The 16,284-nt window shown below is 41.8% G+C and overlaps 1 protein-coding gene across 2 annotated transcripts in view; it reads left to right on the top strand.

The window, feature by feature from the left end:
* The window catches only part of LOC122805417 (neurabin-1-like), a 1,624,240-nt gene that overhangs the window by 1,581,700 nt on the left and 26,256 nt on the right, over positions 1-16,284 (top strand). For both annotated transcript variants that reach the window (XM_044075548.1, XM_044075549.1), the window contains one exon: positions 8,928-9,113. In XM_044075548.1, coding sequence (XP_043931483.1) covers positions 8,928-9,113 — 186 coding nt within the window. The remainder of the gene's footprint in view (positions 1-8,927; positions 9,114-16,284) is intronic.

Below are 16,284 nucleotides of genomic sequence, written 5' to 3'. Positions count from 1 at the left end.
CCACCATCACAACTCCAGGGCAAACACAGTGACTTGGCACTGGCAACGCCTACCAGGGAACAACTAGAAGCACCCTTAGGCGGGAAGCTAGCCTTATTTTCAATAAACTGGCATTACATCACAAGAGACAAGTGGATTTTACAGACAATAGACCAAGGCTACAGGTTTCACTTCCATACTTTACCAGGGAAGAGAGGAATGCCAAACCTACCTCCAAATCAAAAGGCAGAAGCTCTAAAACAAATATCTCAATTATTAAGGATGAGAGCTGTGGAAAAGGTACCATCTATGGAGCAAGGAAAGGGATTTTACTCCAGACTCTTCCTGGTACCAAGAAAAGAGAGCAAATGGAGGCCTATTCTCGACCTGTCCGCTTTAAACACATTCCTCATTGTTCCAAAATTCAAAATGCTGACTCTACAGCAGCTTCTTCCCATGCTGGGCAAGGAGTCTTGGCTGGTAACTCTAGATCTCAAGGAGGCATACCTGCACGTCCCCATACGGCCAAATTGCAGAAGATACCTCAGATTTCTTGCAGGATCAGAGCATTATCAATTCTCAGCATTGCCCTTTGGCTTATCTACTGTGCCCAGAGTATTCACGAAATGCCTGGCATCAGTAATTGCTCATTGCAGGCTTCAGGGAATCCAAATTTACCCCTACCTGGACGACTGCCTGATACAAGCGGACAACAAAAACAAGCTAACAAAAGACTTACAAAGGGTCATTTACCTGCTACAAGCCCTGGGATATACAGTCAATATAAAAAAGTCAAGGCTGATACCATCCCAAAGAATAACCTTTTTGGGTGCAGAGCTGGACACATCAAAGCAAATGGCATTGCTAACAGTAGAAAAGCAAGAGCAACTACCTCTCTACTTCTTGGCATTAACAAAGCAGAACCATCTAACAGCAAGAAAAGTACTGCAAGCCCTGGGATTCATGGCATCCTGCATAATACTGGTCCCTCATGCCAGACTGCATATGAGAAAGCTACAGTGGTACCTAAAGAATTTATGGTCTCAACACAAGCACAGCCTAGACACCCAAATTCCAATAATCCCATGCCTGAAGCAAGAGTTCCTATGGTGGGCTCAGGCATGTCAATCAAACACAGGATTGCCCTTCTACAGCATTCAACCAAGCCAAACCATCACGACGGACACCTCAGACCTCGGTTGGGGGGCCCACATGCTGGACAAGCGCATACAAGGCTTATGGACTCAAGACCAGCTACACCTGCACATAAATCTAAAGGAAATGCTGGCAGTAAAATTGGCAATTCAGACATTCAGACCATTTCTCCAAGAAGGTCAATTGATGATAAGGACAGACAACACCACAGTTATGTGGTACATCAACAAACAGGGAGGCACACATTCGTACCCTCTATGCCGGATGGCACTGGACCTCTGGAATGTGGCTCTGAGCTACAACATTCAGTTACAAGCAATTTTTATACCAGGAAAAGAAAACATTCTAGCAGACATATTAAGCAGGACTACCACGGATGCCCACGAATGGATGCTGCATCCGGACATCTTCAAAACCATTACAAGACAATGGGGACTCCCAAAAATAGACTTATTTGCATCCCCACGCAATCACCAGCTAAAGAAATTCTGCACAAGGACGTACCACCCACTTGCTTGGAAGGTGGACTCCCTATCTTTCAGTTGGAAAAACCTGACAGCATATGCATTCCCACCACTTCCTTTGATGCACAAGGTGCTATTGAAGATCAAAGAGGACCGTCCAAGGATCATTCTGATAGCTCCAGACTGGCCAAGACAACATTGGTACCCATTACTAAGGAGCATGTCTCGGGAACAAATATGGACACTACCCCTGGTTCCATTGCTGTTAACACAGAACAACTACAACATCCTGCATCCAAACCTGAAAACTCTGCAGCTGACTGCCTGGAACATTACATAAGATCAATTAACCCAAATTTATCCCAAAGGGTTAAAGACATTATCCTTGAGGCTCGCAGACCCTCAACAAGAAAAAATTATGCAGCAAAATGGAAAAGATATCTCATTTGGAGTACTGCAAAGGGAGAAGATGTGTCACTGGTAAACATAGCCAACATCCTGGAATACTTGGCAGAGCTCTTCCACACAGGCCTGTCCTATTCTTCCATCAAGATACATGCATCAGCTATTTCAGCAGAATACAGCTTGGATCCTCCTGTCTTCTCACATCCTCTGCTCAGGCAGTTTCTAAGAGGAATTAAAAATGTAAAACCTCCTAGGAAACCACCATTGCCAGCATGGGACTTGAACTTTGTGCTAGAAAAATTGACACTTCCTCCTTTCGAACCAGCAGCAACAGCAGAATTACAATACTTATCATGGAAGACTGCTTTCCTGCTGGCAATCACTTCAGCAAGAAGGGTATCTGAACTACAGGCGTTAATGGCAGTGCAACCCTTCCTGATCTTCCATCAAGATAGTGTCCATGAGAACAAATCCTACATTTATGCCTAAGGTGGTATCCAGAGTGTCTTTAAATCAGGCTATCCACCTACCTACATTCTTCCCCAACCCACAGAACAGGGGAGAAAGACTGTTGCATACCTTGGATGTACATCGACAGTTACGCTACTACCTGGACAGGACCAAGGGCAATAGAAAAACTGACCAGCTACTGGTAGCATATGCAACAGGAAGGGAAGGAAAAGCAATTTCAAAACAGACAATCTCCAAGTGGATAGGAAATTGCATTAGATTTTGTTACTCCTACCATGGAAAGAAAACTCCAGAAAACATCAGGCCTCACTCTACAAGGGCTACAGCCACTACCACAGCTTTCTTACGAGGAGTGGCTACCAAGGACATTATAGAGGCTGCTACTTGGACCTCCGTGCATACATTTGCCAAGCATTATAATTTACCTTTATACTCTAGATCCCGAGCAGGTTTTGCCACTGCTGTTTTGCAAGGGATCCTAACTACACCATAATCTCTTTTTTTTCCTCCTCCCCCAGTTTGGCTATGGTATTCTACCCATTTGTAAGGACTGCAGATGCATCCTTGAAGGACATAGTACAGTTTTGTACCTACCATAAATGTAGATGTCCGATAGGAATGCATCTGCAGTCAGGATTACCCACCCGCCTTCCCCTCTGTGGTACTCCTAGGGTATTTGCCCATCTTATAGCTAGCTGGGGGGGATCTATTATGGTGTATTTGTTTGTATATATGTACATACATGCTTATTTTTTGTGTTTGCTCTCTACTATTTGGAATCATTGGCATTTATCCAAATTTAGCCTTCCAAGAGGGCACCTGGCATCTGGGGCAAGAAAGACTGAGGAAAATGGCGTCGGCTGATGCCTTTATACCCGAATAACTGCAGCTATGACGTCGGGTGAAATGCGACACCAGCCGAGGCCAGACCCAGACTTTGGAATCCGGCCGACCGAAGGGCTGCCTGACGACAGGACAACCCATTTGTAAGGACTGCAGATGCATTCCTATCGGACATCTACATTTATGGTAGATACAAAACTGTACTTTTGGGGGCTACATTCACTAATTCTCTACTTTAAAAATACTTTAAAAGCTTCTTGCCGTATTGTGTTATGGCTGTCTTCTTCTGTGTAGGAGATGGCACTGCCATCATGTAGTAGATGGAGTACATGTCAGCAATTTTCTGTTTTATGTGTGGCACTTAGAAAATTGTTAAACAGGACTCATATGATTTTGGGATGTTTTTAATACAGTAAGAATTGAGTGTCTTGCTGTTAGGAAGGTGTATCATTGAGACTTTATATTTTTCATTTATTAGCTGAGTAAGTGAGCTGGTTCAAAAGACCTCTTTCATTCAACCTAGGCCAAATGCAAAGATAATGAGATATAAAACAGATAGGGAACAGATTCAGTAACATTGACAAATAATACAACACCATATTTAAATTGTATAAATATTCAAATTGTATGAAATATGTTAATGTTGTTACATTACACTGTGTAACAACATTAACATATAAAATATGTTAATGTTGTTGCATAGTGTAAGGTGTTTGTTTACATGGGTATTACACTCTAGACTGAACTAAATATCTGAATATGTAAACATATAATACTGTACCAATTAAGCTTAAGGGAGAACATAATATATTTGGACCCACCTGAGTGTTTTTTGTGGGCCCAGGGCCCAGTCTCATGCACTGTCATTGATTAGACAGTTTTAAATCCATTTAATTTAATTGCTATTTATTGCCCACATTTTTGCTCAGTTTGTCAGAGCTGCACAGAGTTTAACAACTTGCAAATGATCTGCTGTGTTATCCAAAGCATTCACTGCTTTCTACTGCAAAATAAGTATAATTTTACTTGCTCTGTACTTCTTTTACTATTTTTACTGTGTGCTGTTATTTTTGAACTATATTTTTGCTGTTAGCTGCACTTTTTAGCGTAGCTTAGACTTGGTTCATATTTGCTGGAGCCAGTCTGTTTTTGCAGTTTCTGAGCACTAATCTTGTTTTCCTACACAAAAGAGGGCTTCCATTGCACCCTTGTGAGAGGAGTGTAGCTTAGGAACCACCTAAGTGGTGATTCTTGGCCCAGGGCCCAGTCTTGTGTGCTGTCATTTGTCGGTCTGTTTTAAATCCGTTTAATTTCATTGCTGTCTCTTGGCCATGTTTGTGCAGTATGCACCATCACACACCACCGCACACTGGCAGTTACCATTGGTGATTATAGACGCAGAGTCCCAGACACATACAGTTTCCTTTAGTCAACTGCTTGTGTTCCATCTGAGGTTTCTCGCTGTTGTGCTTCACTGCGTGAAGAGACTCTCAGCTGAGCCTCTGAGGTACCAATATAAGTCTCACTCATTAAGCTTCTTGCAGTTTAGAACTTCTACTAGTCCCTCAGCCATACCCTGGTCCTTCTAGTCCTCTCACTGTTACTGGCAATAGTACTCTTCCTAGTATCATGGATGGTATGTCCCTAGCCTTAAGCAGCATTCGGCCTTCACCCAGGATGATCCCACAATGCAGCAAAAAATGATTGACTTCAACAATTGGCTTAATTTCTGGTGTCATTCCAAGGGGATCCAGTACCTGTCAGCCTGGGATGATGTGGTTGATGGACTATGATGTTTTGCCAGAGGTGGTCTTCACCTTTCACCTCTTGGCTTTCAGTTACTGGCAAAGGCACATGCCGCCCCCTTAGTGCCTTTTTTAGGCAGTGTCACAAAAACAAAATTCCTGACATAAAAACATCCTCGAAAAACAAGCTAAGTGCTAGGAGTCTAAATCTGAAACTACACTCATTGGAAGCATTCCTCACTTTGGAAGATGCAGACATCTGTGCAGTCACAGAGACCTGGTTCAAGGCTGCAGAGACCACCCTGGCCTGCCGGGTTATAATACCTTCCACACATTCAGACCACAAAATGAACGTGTGAAAACTAAAGGTGGAAGAGAATCAATTTTCATCAAAAGTAAATACATCCCTAGATTGGTTAAACAGAATGATTCCTCGAGTTACTCAGGTTTCAAGTAACTGTAGGAAAGGCCCCCTTCCAAGTTATCATCAGCTACTTGTCCCCCTCCATGAATCAGGATATCCATTCTGCCTACTTGGATCTACTTGAGTAGCTGAAAATACAACCAAACACTGCTTATGGGTGACTTAACTATCCATCCATAGATTGGGTAAATTATGCATGTACTGACATGCTGGCCCAAAGGTTCTTGGACTTTGACTCCAGTGACTTGGAACAGATAGTTGGCACACCCACAAGGGGCCAAACATTCTTGATGTAGTACTCACCAACATGAAAGATCAGTGTACCACCACAAGTGTGCAGTCCTCCCTGGTGAAGTCTGATCATAAATCAGTTTCATTAGAAGTAATGATTGCATCAGCCCCCCCCCCCCCCCCCCCCGAGAAATTAGGCTAAAAATGTCTCCAAAGCCAAACTACAGTCTTTTAAGAGATGGCATTAACATCTTAAAAACTCCTGCCCCCACTGACACCTATACTGGGATATACACCAGTGCTCTGTATAAACATCTTTACAATTGTATTGACTCAGCCATACCTGATAGGACCAAAGCAAGATCCTCAAGAAAGAACAAGCCTGCCTGATGGACATCTGCCATAAACAGACTGCACAACAAAGGAAGAAATTGCTGTCTAAGAACATGAAGGAAACTATCTCAAAACTGGATGCACACCCTTCTCAGTTTGAACAAGTAAATAAGACATCTTGTAAAGTCCAGGTGGATTGCAAACTGACTCACCAATAGAAGACATACAGTCAAAATAAGGGTTTCCACAATCACACCTGTTACCAGTGACCCACAGGGATTGGTGCTGGGGCCCCTATTGTTTGGAATCTGCTTCTCAAAAGTAGAGGCAAAAACAAAAGGTCTGTGGCTTTCAAAGTTTGCTGATGACTGCAAGCTGGGTGCAATCACTGAGTCCCCAAATGATGCCAACATTCTACAAGAGGGGCTTACTCAAACCAATACTTGGTGCCAAAGTCATGGACTTAAACTTAATGCAAAAAAAATGCATTATCATCCCCTTCAGCAAGGGCAGTGTCCCTTCAGATTACCATTGCAATATCCTAAGCTCTAACTAAATCATTGGTGAGAGATTTGGGCACACAGGTTGACAGCAACCTTACCTTTGATCACTGTGTATCCACAGTGGTGAGAAAGGCCTTCTTTGTTGCTCACCTCATAAGTAATGGCATAGCTTTCAAAACAAAGTGTTATAATCCCCCTGTGCTCTTCTATCATCAGGACAATGATTGAATACAATGCTCCCTTTAGTATGTTCCTTACCAGGCTCTTGCAGCAACTAGAGAGACCTCAAATGTTTCTCACAAAGAAAATACAGAGTCTTCAGTACAAGTCATATGCAGACAAACAGAAATCACTGTCACTATACTCTGTTTTGTATAGACTGCTCAGAGGCGACCTGTGCCTTGCATACAGAGCAACACTCAGATCCTGCCTTAATGGCTGTGCTGCAACATTCGTAAGTCAAATGGTACACAATTCACCTGCTTCAGGGACCTTAACCCTAGCCTGTGACATCAACAGGACTTGCTGGAGAGAGAGAGAGAGAGAGAGAAATGTGTCACAGAGGTTACCTCTCCTCTGTAACAAACTTCCAGTGCAAGTTAAAAATAGCCCCTCATTGACCCTATTTAAGCATAGCTTGGATGGAAAACCGCAAATTCACCCCAGAGGTTTCACTCATGTCCCTCCTGAAGAGGGGGAGTCAGTGCCAATTTAGATCATTACGTAAACATTGGCCATATCTCTAGGCTGTATAGGGAACAAGATTTGAACTTGGCTAGGCTTGTAAGGGCCCTGGGGCCATTAGTTAACCTCCTATGATACTTGTGTATCATTTGGTAAACTATATGCTTATGATCAAAATTAGTGTACTGCAGAGCAGGAGGTCTAATCAGAGTTGAATAACTTGAGCAAAAAAGGAAAAGGCTATAACCTAATAGTGGGGCATTACCCTGGATCAGTGAAGCAAGGGCACTTTTAGCTGTCTTTAAAGCATCCTTATGAGTTTTCTCCAAAAGTTAGTATATTCTTTAATGCTCCATGTTTCTTTAGGCAGGCTGTTCCAGTTGACTGTGGAAGTCTTTTAACGAAAGCCTTTTCTCTTTAGCCATGTTAATTGAGGGTATAAGCAGGAGTATACCTTCTTTGCTGCCAAGAGAGTATGATGCATATTTTTTGTTAGGAATGGGCTTAAAGGTAAGTGAGCTTAGTACAACTAAGGCTATATTTGTTGCAGAAAGCCAGTTGGGCACTATTATAAGAGAGACTGTGTGGTATTCTTGAGTATTGGCTAGAGAAAATTGTCATTCGCTGTGGTTGGTATCAAAAACTCTACTTTCTTAATATTTTTGTTTAGTGCTTTCTGCAATGTTCTCCTCCTTGCAGGTTTTAAAATGGATACTGCCTTGGCTCCTTCCAAATAACTGCTCACTGCAGAAGGCTTTTTATGTGGCTATAGCAAAGGTATGCTGACTGTATCAGTTTATGTAGAAGAAGGCCGAGTGCATTGGTTACTTAATACCTTCATGCCAATTCTCTGTCTTTGGACTTCCTTTCTTTATAATTTAAGAGTATGGATTTCTTAGAAGTTCGACTAGTACATAATTTTATATCCTTATGTATTCTGCCTTTCATGTGTGCGAGACTTAAACCGGGGGAGTATAGGGTTTGACATAGACATCCAAGACTAACATATGGAGTCATGATGTAAACCAGCAGGAGGCTTGTGCATCCTTGATCATGGAAACTGAATGTTTTCTGAATCGTGCAAAGTTAAAGACATCAGAAAAGGTTTCTGCACTGTAAGAGGCCTTGTCCCAGATCAGCTGAAGCAGAATGTGCATATTCATTATTTACTGGTCTGCTCCATAGTTTAAAAGGATTGACACCAGGCAACTGATGCTTGATTTAGTGATCTAGCACCAACCAAGGAAGGATGAGTAACTAAACCATCCTGGTGAGAGGTTGTTGGCAGAGTTCCAGATGGAAGAAGGGCAGATACTACAGCTTGAGGTTTGAATATTTTGAACCTGCAAAGGAGTGTCCATGCACTTTGGTTGGAAATTGTGTGCGTGTGTGTATATATGTATGTATGTTAAAGTGCATACTTGCCAACTGTTGCTCAGCGCACAGAACATGTCAGCCAGCAAAGGTAGGATTTAGGGCAGTGTATGAATTCTTTCTCATCTTGGTACTTTCTCTCTGCTGGTGGTTTTTATGCCTAAGGATGGGAGGAATGAGTAGATCAGTAGGATATGGGAATAAAGGCTTACTAGTGGGTGGGGGGAATAGAGGACAAAAAAAATTTAGAAAAATATATTTATTTATAATGTATTATGTGCACACTTACATTATTTGTGTTTCTGTTATTTTAAAGGTATTAGATGATTCATTGACAACTACAAAACAAAATCAGTGGCAGAACAGATCGGTTTCTGAATGGACAAGTCAGCAAGTTTGTCACTGGCTGATGGGAATGAACATGGAACAATATACCTCAAAGTTTATTGCTATGAATATAGATGGACAACAGATGATGCAGCTAGATAGTGACAAGTTAAAAGTAAGTATATCTGTTCCTTAATTTGTGTTGCAGTAGTTTTAACCCTTTAACTTGTATACCTTGTTTGTTATATAGCATAGCCTTTGCTCCATTACATGCTGTTATGCAGTGTCCTTTTTTTTATTTTGTAGTGTTTTCTAAGGAATGAGAGGTGTATTATTTTAATTAGAATTATATTTTAACGTGGCTGTAACAAAGATGTGGCTGCAACGGGACCCATATGATCTAGTCAGTATACCTGCACAAATGATATAAGTAAAACAAATACTAAACATATTTGTTGAAGCAAGGTCTAAGTATTGGTAGTAATACAATGTGTTCAGTAAGTTTAAATCTCTTATCCAGAGTCCTCCACAGTTAAAAATGGTTTGAATGTCCTCTTCTGCTACTTAACAGTTTAGCTTCTTTCATTAGCTTTTTTCATTCCCAATTCACATTTAGGTTGCATGCAAGTCTGGCTGATGCATGTCAATGTCATGCAATGACATTGGAGAGCATGCCCTTCCTGTGCACCACTCAGTTTCTTCCGCTTATACTGTTTAAATCTCTTTCTGGCATTCATACTGGAAATGTTTTAGAATTCAATTAATAAAAAAATGAAACCGTTGAAGTACCTTTTTTGGCTGCCAAATCATGAGACCTGCACCAGCATGTTTTCTTTCTATTGCCTGGACAGATAATCATAGTAAGCATCATTATGCATGAAATTTTTAACCTTGCCATCAAACATGCAAACAGAAGAATGTAGAGGCCTACCTGACAGCTCCACAGAATGGTGGTAGTTCAGAATGCCTAACACAAGGACTGCTTGGGCAGTCCCTTTGGTTATCCCAGGACTTGTGTAGAAGAACCAGGAGAGAGAGGGTAAAGAATATAGGGAGCAGGCATTGGCCACACACCTGGAGGTATGCCTTTCTTCAGTACAGCCATGTTGTCCTTGTATGCTACCAGCTTATCCCCTCAGCTTGTGCTGGTCATGCCCCTAAGGGTCCTAAATGTCAGCAGACAGTGTGAAGTCTGTGAGTGGTATAATCATCAAAGTCACTGGCATGGTGAATTTTAAGGGTGTTAAAACTGTCCTTTCTGGTCAGCCCGATGGACCATGCGTACAACAAAACTACACTCTGCCCTTTGAGTTCCCAGTGGTAGGACTCGGGACCTAAAATAACTCACCATATGCATCCCCCCCCAGCTGTAACAGGTATTGATGACGGAGGCAGAAAATAATCCATTGCATCCTTCTGCAGCAGCAGACATCATGGGAGAGACCTGAACACTAGATGTGAAACAGCTACTCATTGTCAGGTGTGATCTCTGGTGCTGGAACATTTCTTAAGGGAACATGGCTTAATGACAACTTAAGACTTTGTGCAAGTCACTCAAGCCTCTGACATTGTCTTTGACTGTTTTTTCCTAGACTGAATGTTGTAGTATATGAAGTTTTGTCAAAGTGCATGTCAGGCAGCACAGATACTATGGACCAGTTTCTCTCTTCCATGAGGTATTTATTCAGGCTCCATTTCTGTAAGTAATGTATACAACATGACATTCAGCTGTCTGTAGGTAGGTATTAGCATATTTAAAGCTGTACACTACCTTTTTATCTGTGTGTGTGTGTGTGTGTGTGTTCATGAGATTTACATTCAATGGAGTAGCATGCATTAGTTTGCAATGATTTTAAATTAACCTTAACTGTACAACATTAAAAGTTTTATGGGCTTTTTATGTCAAAGTCAAACTTTTGTTCGTATCAGTACATGCAGATGTCCTGTCCTTTGTTTCATGATTAACTTCTGATCTGTCTATGCATGTTTTTTTTTCTTTTTCTTTTCAGTTTTCTTCAGTAATCCTCATAGTATTTGCTGCTGCTCCTTCTCATGATATTTTTCACTGTTTGGAGAATTGTTTCTGCTTGTCCCTGTTAATCGTATCCAAATGGATTTATTACATGCTTGAACATCATTTCATGCACATATCTGAAGTCCTGACTTCTGTACTGCATGCCATTGTCAGATATAGCAACATCAAATAAATACCCATGTCTTGAAATATAGGCATTAATGCAGTAGCTACACATGCATATGTGTCTGTTTTGGAATTATAATCTACAGTTATGATGTTACATGGATTCTTTTCCGTGAGGGACTTGGGCACCCAGATTGATAGTAACCTCACTTTTGAGCACCATGTTGCCTCCATTGTACAGAAGCCTTTCTACATGGCCTACCTCATAAGTAAGGGTATTTCGTCCAGGAACAAGGAGGTCATAACATCTTTGTACTCCTCCCTTATCAGACCCATTATCAAGTACAATGCCCCCTTCAGCATGTACCTTGCCAAGCACATGCAGCAGTTGGAGAGACCACAAAGGTTCCTGACCAGGACAATCCAGGGTCTCAAACACCTATGCTATACAGATAGGTTAAAAGCCCTGTCCCTCTACTCAGTCTCATACAGACTGCTCAGAGGTGACCTGTGTCTGGCATACAAGGCCATCTTAGACCCACCCTTGATGGAGTTGCTGCATATCCGTAAGACAAATTCCACTTGAGCAACCCGCACGCAAGGCCTTAACCTGGTCTGTGACATTAATAGAACTTGTTGGTGGGATATATTTGTGTCCCAAAGACTCCCCTATTTATGGAAGAGATTCCCTCTCCATGTCAAGCAGAGTACCTCTCTAACCCTCTTTAAGAGGAACCAGGATGACTGGTTAGGAAACAGAAAATACACCCCTGGGAACTTGTGTCCCTGCTGGACAGGGGAAACAGGTGCTGACTTTGAGGGAACATGATCAAAATTCTTGGCTAGGCTTACAAGGGCCTCTGGGCCAATAGCCTAATATCCTATGAACCTATGAAACAAATAATGCCCACTGTGCTCTGTTTATTGCTAAGACGTTAGTTGAATATATTAACATAGCTGCTTCTGAGTTATGATGTGCATTGCAGAAGGCGCAGGTCTTTAATCCCTGCTCTGTATTGCTGGCTGGTACATTATATTCCTTGTTCTGTATTTCCACTGTACTTTTCACAGATGTGATTCTGGTATCTTCTCAAGGATTTCACTTCTGGGTTAGGAGCTGTTATTTTCTCAGCTACTCATATGAGTCTGTTATTGTAACTTTTTTCAGTAAGTGTGTCTGCCAAATGAGACTTTAGTCTTGTTAACCTTTCGAGCTTAGTTTGCAAACAGCACAGCAAATATAAATTCCCCATACTACATCAACATCTCCCCTTTCCCATGACATCTGTCTCTTGCATTTTCTACTTGCGTGCAGCACACCACTCTCATTTGATTTGATTTGATTTAGTGTGTCCTGGTCTATGTTTTTGGATTAAGCTTTACAATTTCTTCCTTTTTTCTGTTCAGGTATTGTGAGTACAGGTCAGTGACCTCATTTATTGCATTATTCTGGTCTTTCTGCTATAGACTACATAAATTCTTACATGCTAAGCACACCTTCTCTTTCTCCATTTCCACCATTTGGTTTTGTTCTTAGACCCAAGTCGTACTTTACTTGGACTTGGGATGAATTTCTACCCCCCCCCCCTGTCTCTTTTGATAGTTGCCGCTTTGGCCATACTTAACCGTCATGACTCAGAAGGTGATTACAGCACACAGATTACTTATGCCAATGATCACGATAAGTGTTTGCGTCTGTTGTGTTTAAATCATCAGTTGGAACCTTGGATATTTATGCAGACTTTAACAAGACAGTTTTAACAGGTAAAGTAAGTAGTTTTATACTATGTTATAGCTTCAGTTTAAAAAGGCCTAAACCCAGCTTCTAGTTATGTCACTTTTAAAGATAAGTAGAGAGACCCCTCCACACAGTCCTTCTCCTAAGACTGAATCTCCTTATACTTTTTCAAGGAAGCCAGGTTCTTCTTAGGTTAATCCACTCAACCTAAGAAACCATTTTTGTTAAGATAGCCAAGTCATTCCAACAGCCAGCTATTCAAGCAAAATGTGCTAAGTTTGTTAAAGTCATGCCTTCCTCTACAGGAAACAATTTGGAAAGCTATTGTAATGGAGGACTTTTCCTCTGTTTTGGGAGCTCTATGTAAGGGCAAACTTGCTGAAGGTGTATTATGTTGTCTTCTCCTGTTGGTCATTCTCCTGGCTTTCTGAACACTGACCTTGCTGCAATGTCCAGGGCTATTCTGGAACTTCAGTACAGGCAATTTAGGTCCCTCCCCTCTCTCAGACATTGAGAGGTGTTATTGTATGCTGATGTGAGTACCCTATTTTCAGTAGGACCAGTTGGACTGCACATATCTTTCATTTCTGCACTTCAGATGCCAGAATGCCTTTCTGTACATTCATACCTTACTTCCTTTTTATTCCGGTTTCCAAACATTTTCTCATCTGATCTTGGATGGACCAGTGTCCCATACCAGCGACACTTTCCTCTGGCTTAAATTGGTAACATGTTTCCAGGGGGTCTAAAGCTGGCTTGTTCTGTAGAAGCCTGTCTGCCCTGATATTGACCCCATCCTGGGCTCCATCACTGGCTTCCTTTGGTTCTATATCAGCTACTCCAGTGACCAGGCATTGGGTCTGAGAGCAGTTTACTCAGGATTGGATAGGCTAGTGTTGGTGGGGAGGCTGCCCAGACTTAGCTGATTTTTTTGGGGAATCATTATTTGCTGTTCCTAAATTGGCTACCCTGACATTGGGGGCCCAGTACAGGTGGTGTTCCATGTTTATTATTTGTTTGACATTTGTTGACCGGGATAGTCCAACTGAATAGAAGCCCTTTTTCAGCGGAGGCCTGGGGAGAAAAGCTCCACAGTAAAACAAATAATAAGCCTTAAACAATAAATTGGATAAAGTATATAGCATACAATAAAACAGTTTAACACATGTCCAAGTTGCTACCTTATACACTTAAGAATGAGTTCTAGTAGTGTCAAAAGAAGTGAAGAATTAGACAAATATCAGCAAATCTTTATAACAGTGAAAGTAAAGATAAACTGCAACTAGGCAGAAAAAGTTAAGGGTTGATATAATGGGATACAGTATAGTGTGGTGTCACTTTTAGTTGGTGTAGAATGGTTGCAGTAGCAGATCCAAGTGCTGTTAAGGTATGTTTTGAGGGGTTTCTTGAATTCATGAAGGTGGGTAATATTTCTTGCGGTTATGGGAAGTTCTTTCCATGCGAGAGCAGGAAAGTAGCTGTATTCTGTCCAAAAGATTTTTTAGGTTTGTGAATCTGTAGGGGACATTGGTCAGAGCTTCTGAGTGAGGGGGGATTATAGAGAGAGACAAGTGAGGAGATGCTGGGGCAGGAAGAGGGCTTATTCGGAATCGAATGTATAACAAGTAGCTGTGTAAGTAAGAGATGGTTGGGAAACTGTAACCATTTGAGTGTCTGGAGAGCTTGACAGTGGTGCGATCTGGAAGGCAGATTGGCAGCAAATCTTGCAACTTTGTTATAGGTAAATTCAAGTTTGGAGAGTAGTGAGGTCTGTAGGTTGGTAAGGATTTGGGAACTGTAGAAGAGATTGGGAAGAAGGTAGGCTTGGGCAAATGAGGTCCGAGAGTTAGGTGTGAGGAATTTTTTGTTTCTGTACAGAAGGCTGAGCTTAAGGTGAGTTTTCTTAATACAATGGAGTACATGGAAGTCAAATTTCAGTTGGTCTATTATTGCTCCAAGGAGATTTAGTGTGTGCATCAGGTGTTATAGTAGTGTTGTTTGATGGTAAATGAGGATTTAAGATGATAGAGAGATTTGGGGAGGAAGAGAAGTTCTTTAGTCTTTTTAAGATTAAGTACAAGTTGGAGGTTAGTAAACCCAGTTTCAATGAGGTTAAAAGATGTTTGAGTCAGGGTTAGCAGGTTGGAGGGGTTGTCAGCAACTGAAATGATAGTGGAATCATCTGTGTACTGTATGAGGGAAGACTTGAGGGCAGGATGTGTGGAGTTGGTTGGTGGATATGTTAAAAAGGAGGGGGCCTAATGTAGAGCCTTGGGGAATGCCCATTTTGATGGGGAGAAAAGGAGGTAGAGCAGAGAGTCATTTTGCAGATTGCTGTCCGTCTTTGAGGTAGCTGTTGAACCAGGAGATAGTAGGATAGAGGTTGAGTTGGGAGAGTTTGGGAGAGTAGGATGGGGTGTGAGACAGTGTCAAAGGCCTTAGAGAGATCTAAAAAGAGGCAGTACACTAATTTACTATTGTCTCTTGCTAGGGAGATAGAGTTGGTAAAGGCAAGTGCAATGGTGGTGCTGTGGTGGGAGAGGAAGCCATGTTGGGTAGGGGTGATCAGGTTTTGAGTGAGGTAAGCAGTAATTTGTTGGTGAACACAGTGTTCGGGAATTTTGGAGAGAGTATGGTAATGGATCGATAGTTAGAGAGCTCTACTGAATTACCACCTTTGTTTCTGGGTATGGTGTGGAATTTTCTTTAGAGAGTGGGAACAGTAGATTCACTGTTTCAGTGGTTAATGAGGATGGAGACTGGGTATGCTAGGACTTAGCAGTAGCCTATAGAAAAAGGGGTGGTAGTTTGTCACCTGAAGGGGAATAGGGTTTAAGTGTGAGAAGAAGATTTTAATGTAACTAGTTAGAATAGGATTTAGTGAGAATGGGTTATTTTGGGTTTAGGGTGAGGTGGAAGGGGTGGGGTGGGGAAGGTGGGAATTTTGCACGAGTTTGCTGATGGTATCTATGAAGTAGGTGTTGAACATGGATGCATTTTCTATGGGTGAGTGATTGAGGCATAGGTTAGGGGTAGTGGGATTACCAAGGTGCAGAATGTAATTAACAGTATTCCTGAACTTTTTAGGGTTTTGGGGTTCTGTAGTTTGGGGTGCAAGGTAGAAGTTTTTCTCAATGTTTGTTTTTTCGTTACATTTCAGAGTTGCCTATATTTTTCATGTTGTGTGGGAGATTTGGTGTTGGTCCAGAGTTTCCAAACTGAGTCCCTGTTTCGAATAAGAGACTGAGTTGAGTTGGTGAGCCAGGGGCAAGAGAGTTACTGTGATGGACACTTTAGGGGGCATGGCATGGTCTTGCACCCTCCAAATGTGGCTCTGGGACCTACAGCACCAGGAGAAGCAGGTCCCCTAAGACCATTTTCATCTTTAGATACAGAACCACCTCCCCCGAGAAAGACGGAGAGAGGAAACCAAATAGATTCACGGGGTAGGGATAAGCAGTGTGTTAA

Source organism: Protopterus annectens, chromosome 6.part1 (genome assembly GCF_019279795.1).
Source record: "Protopterus annectens isolate FY-2018-M chromosome 6.part1, PAN1.0, whole genome shotgun sequence".
In the NCBI taxonomy this organism is placed as follows: Eukaryota; Metazoa; Chordata; order Ceratodontiformes; family Protopteridae; genus Protopterus; species Protopterus annectens.
The sequence above is the reverse complement of the archived record's forward strand: the minus strand, read 5'-3'. Positions and strand labels throughout refer to the sequence as shown.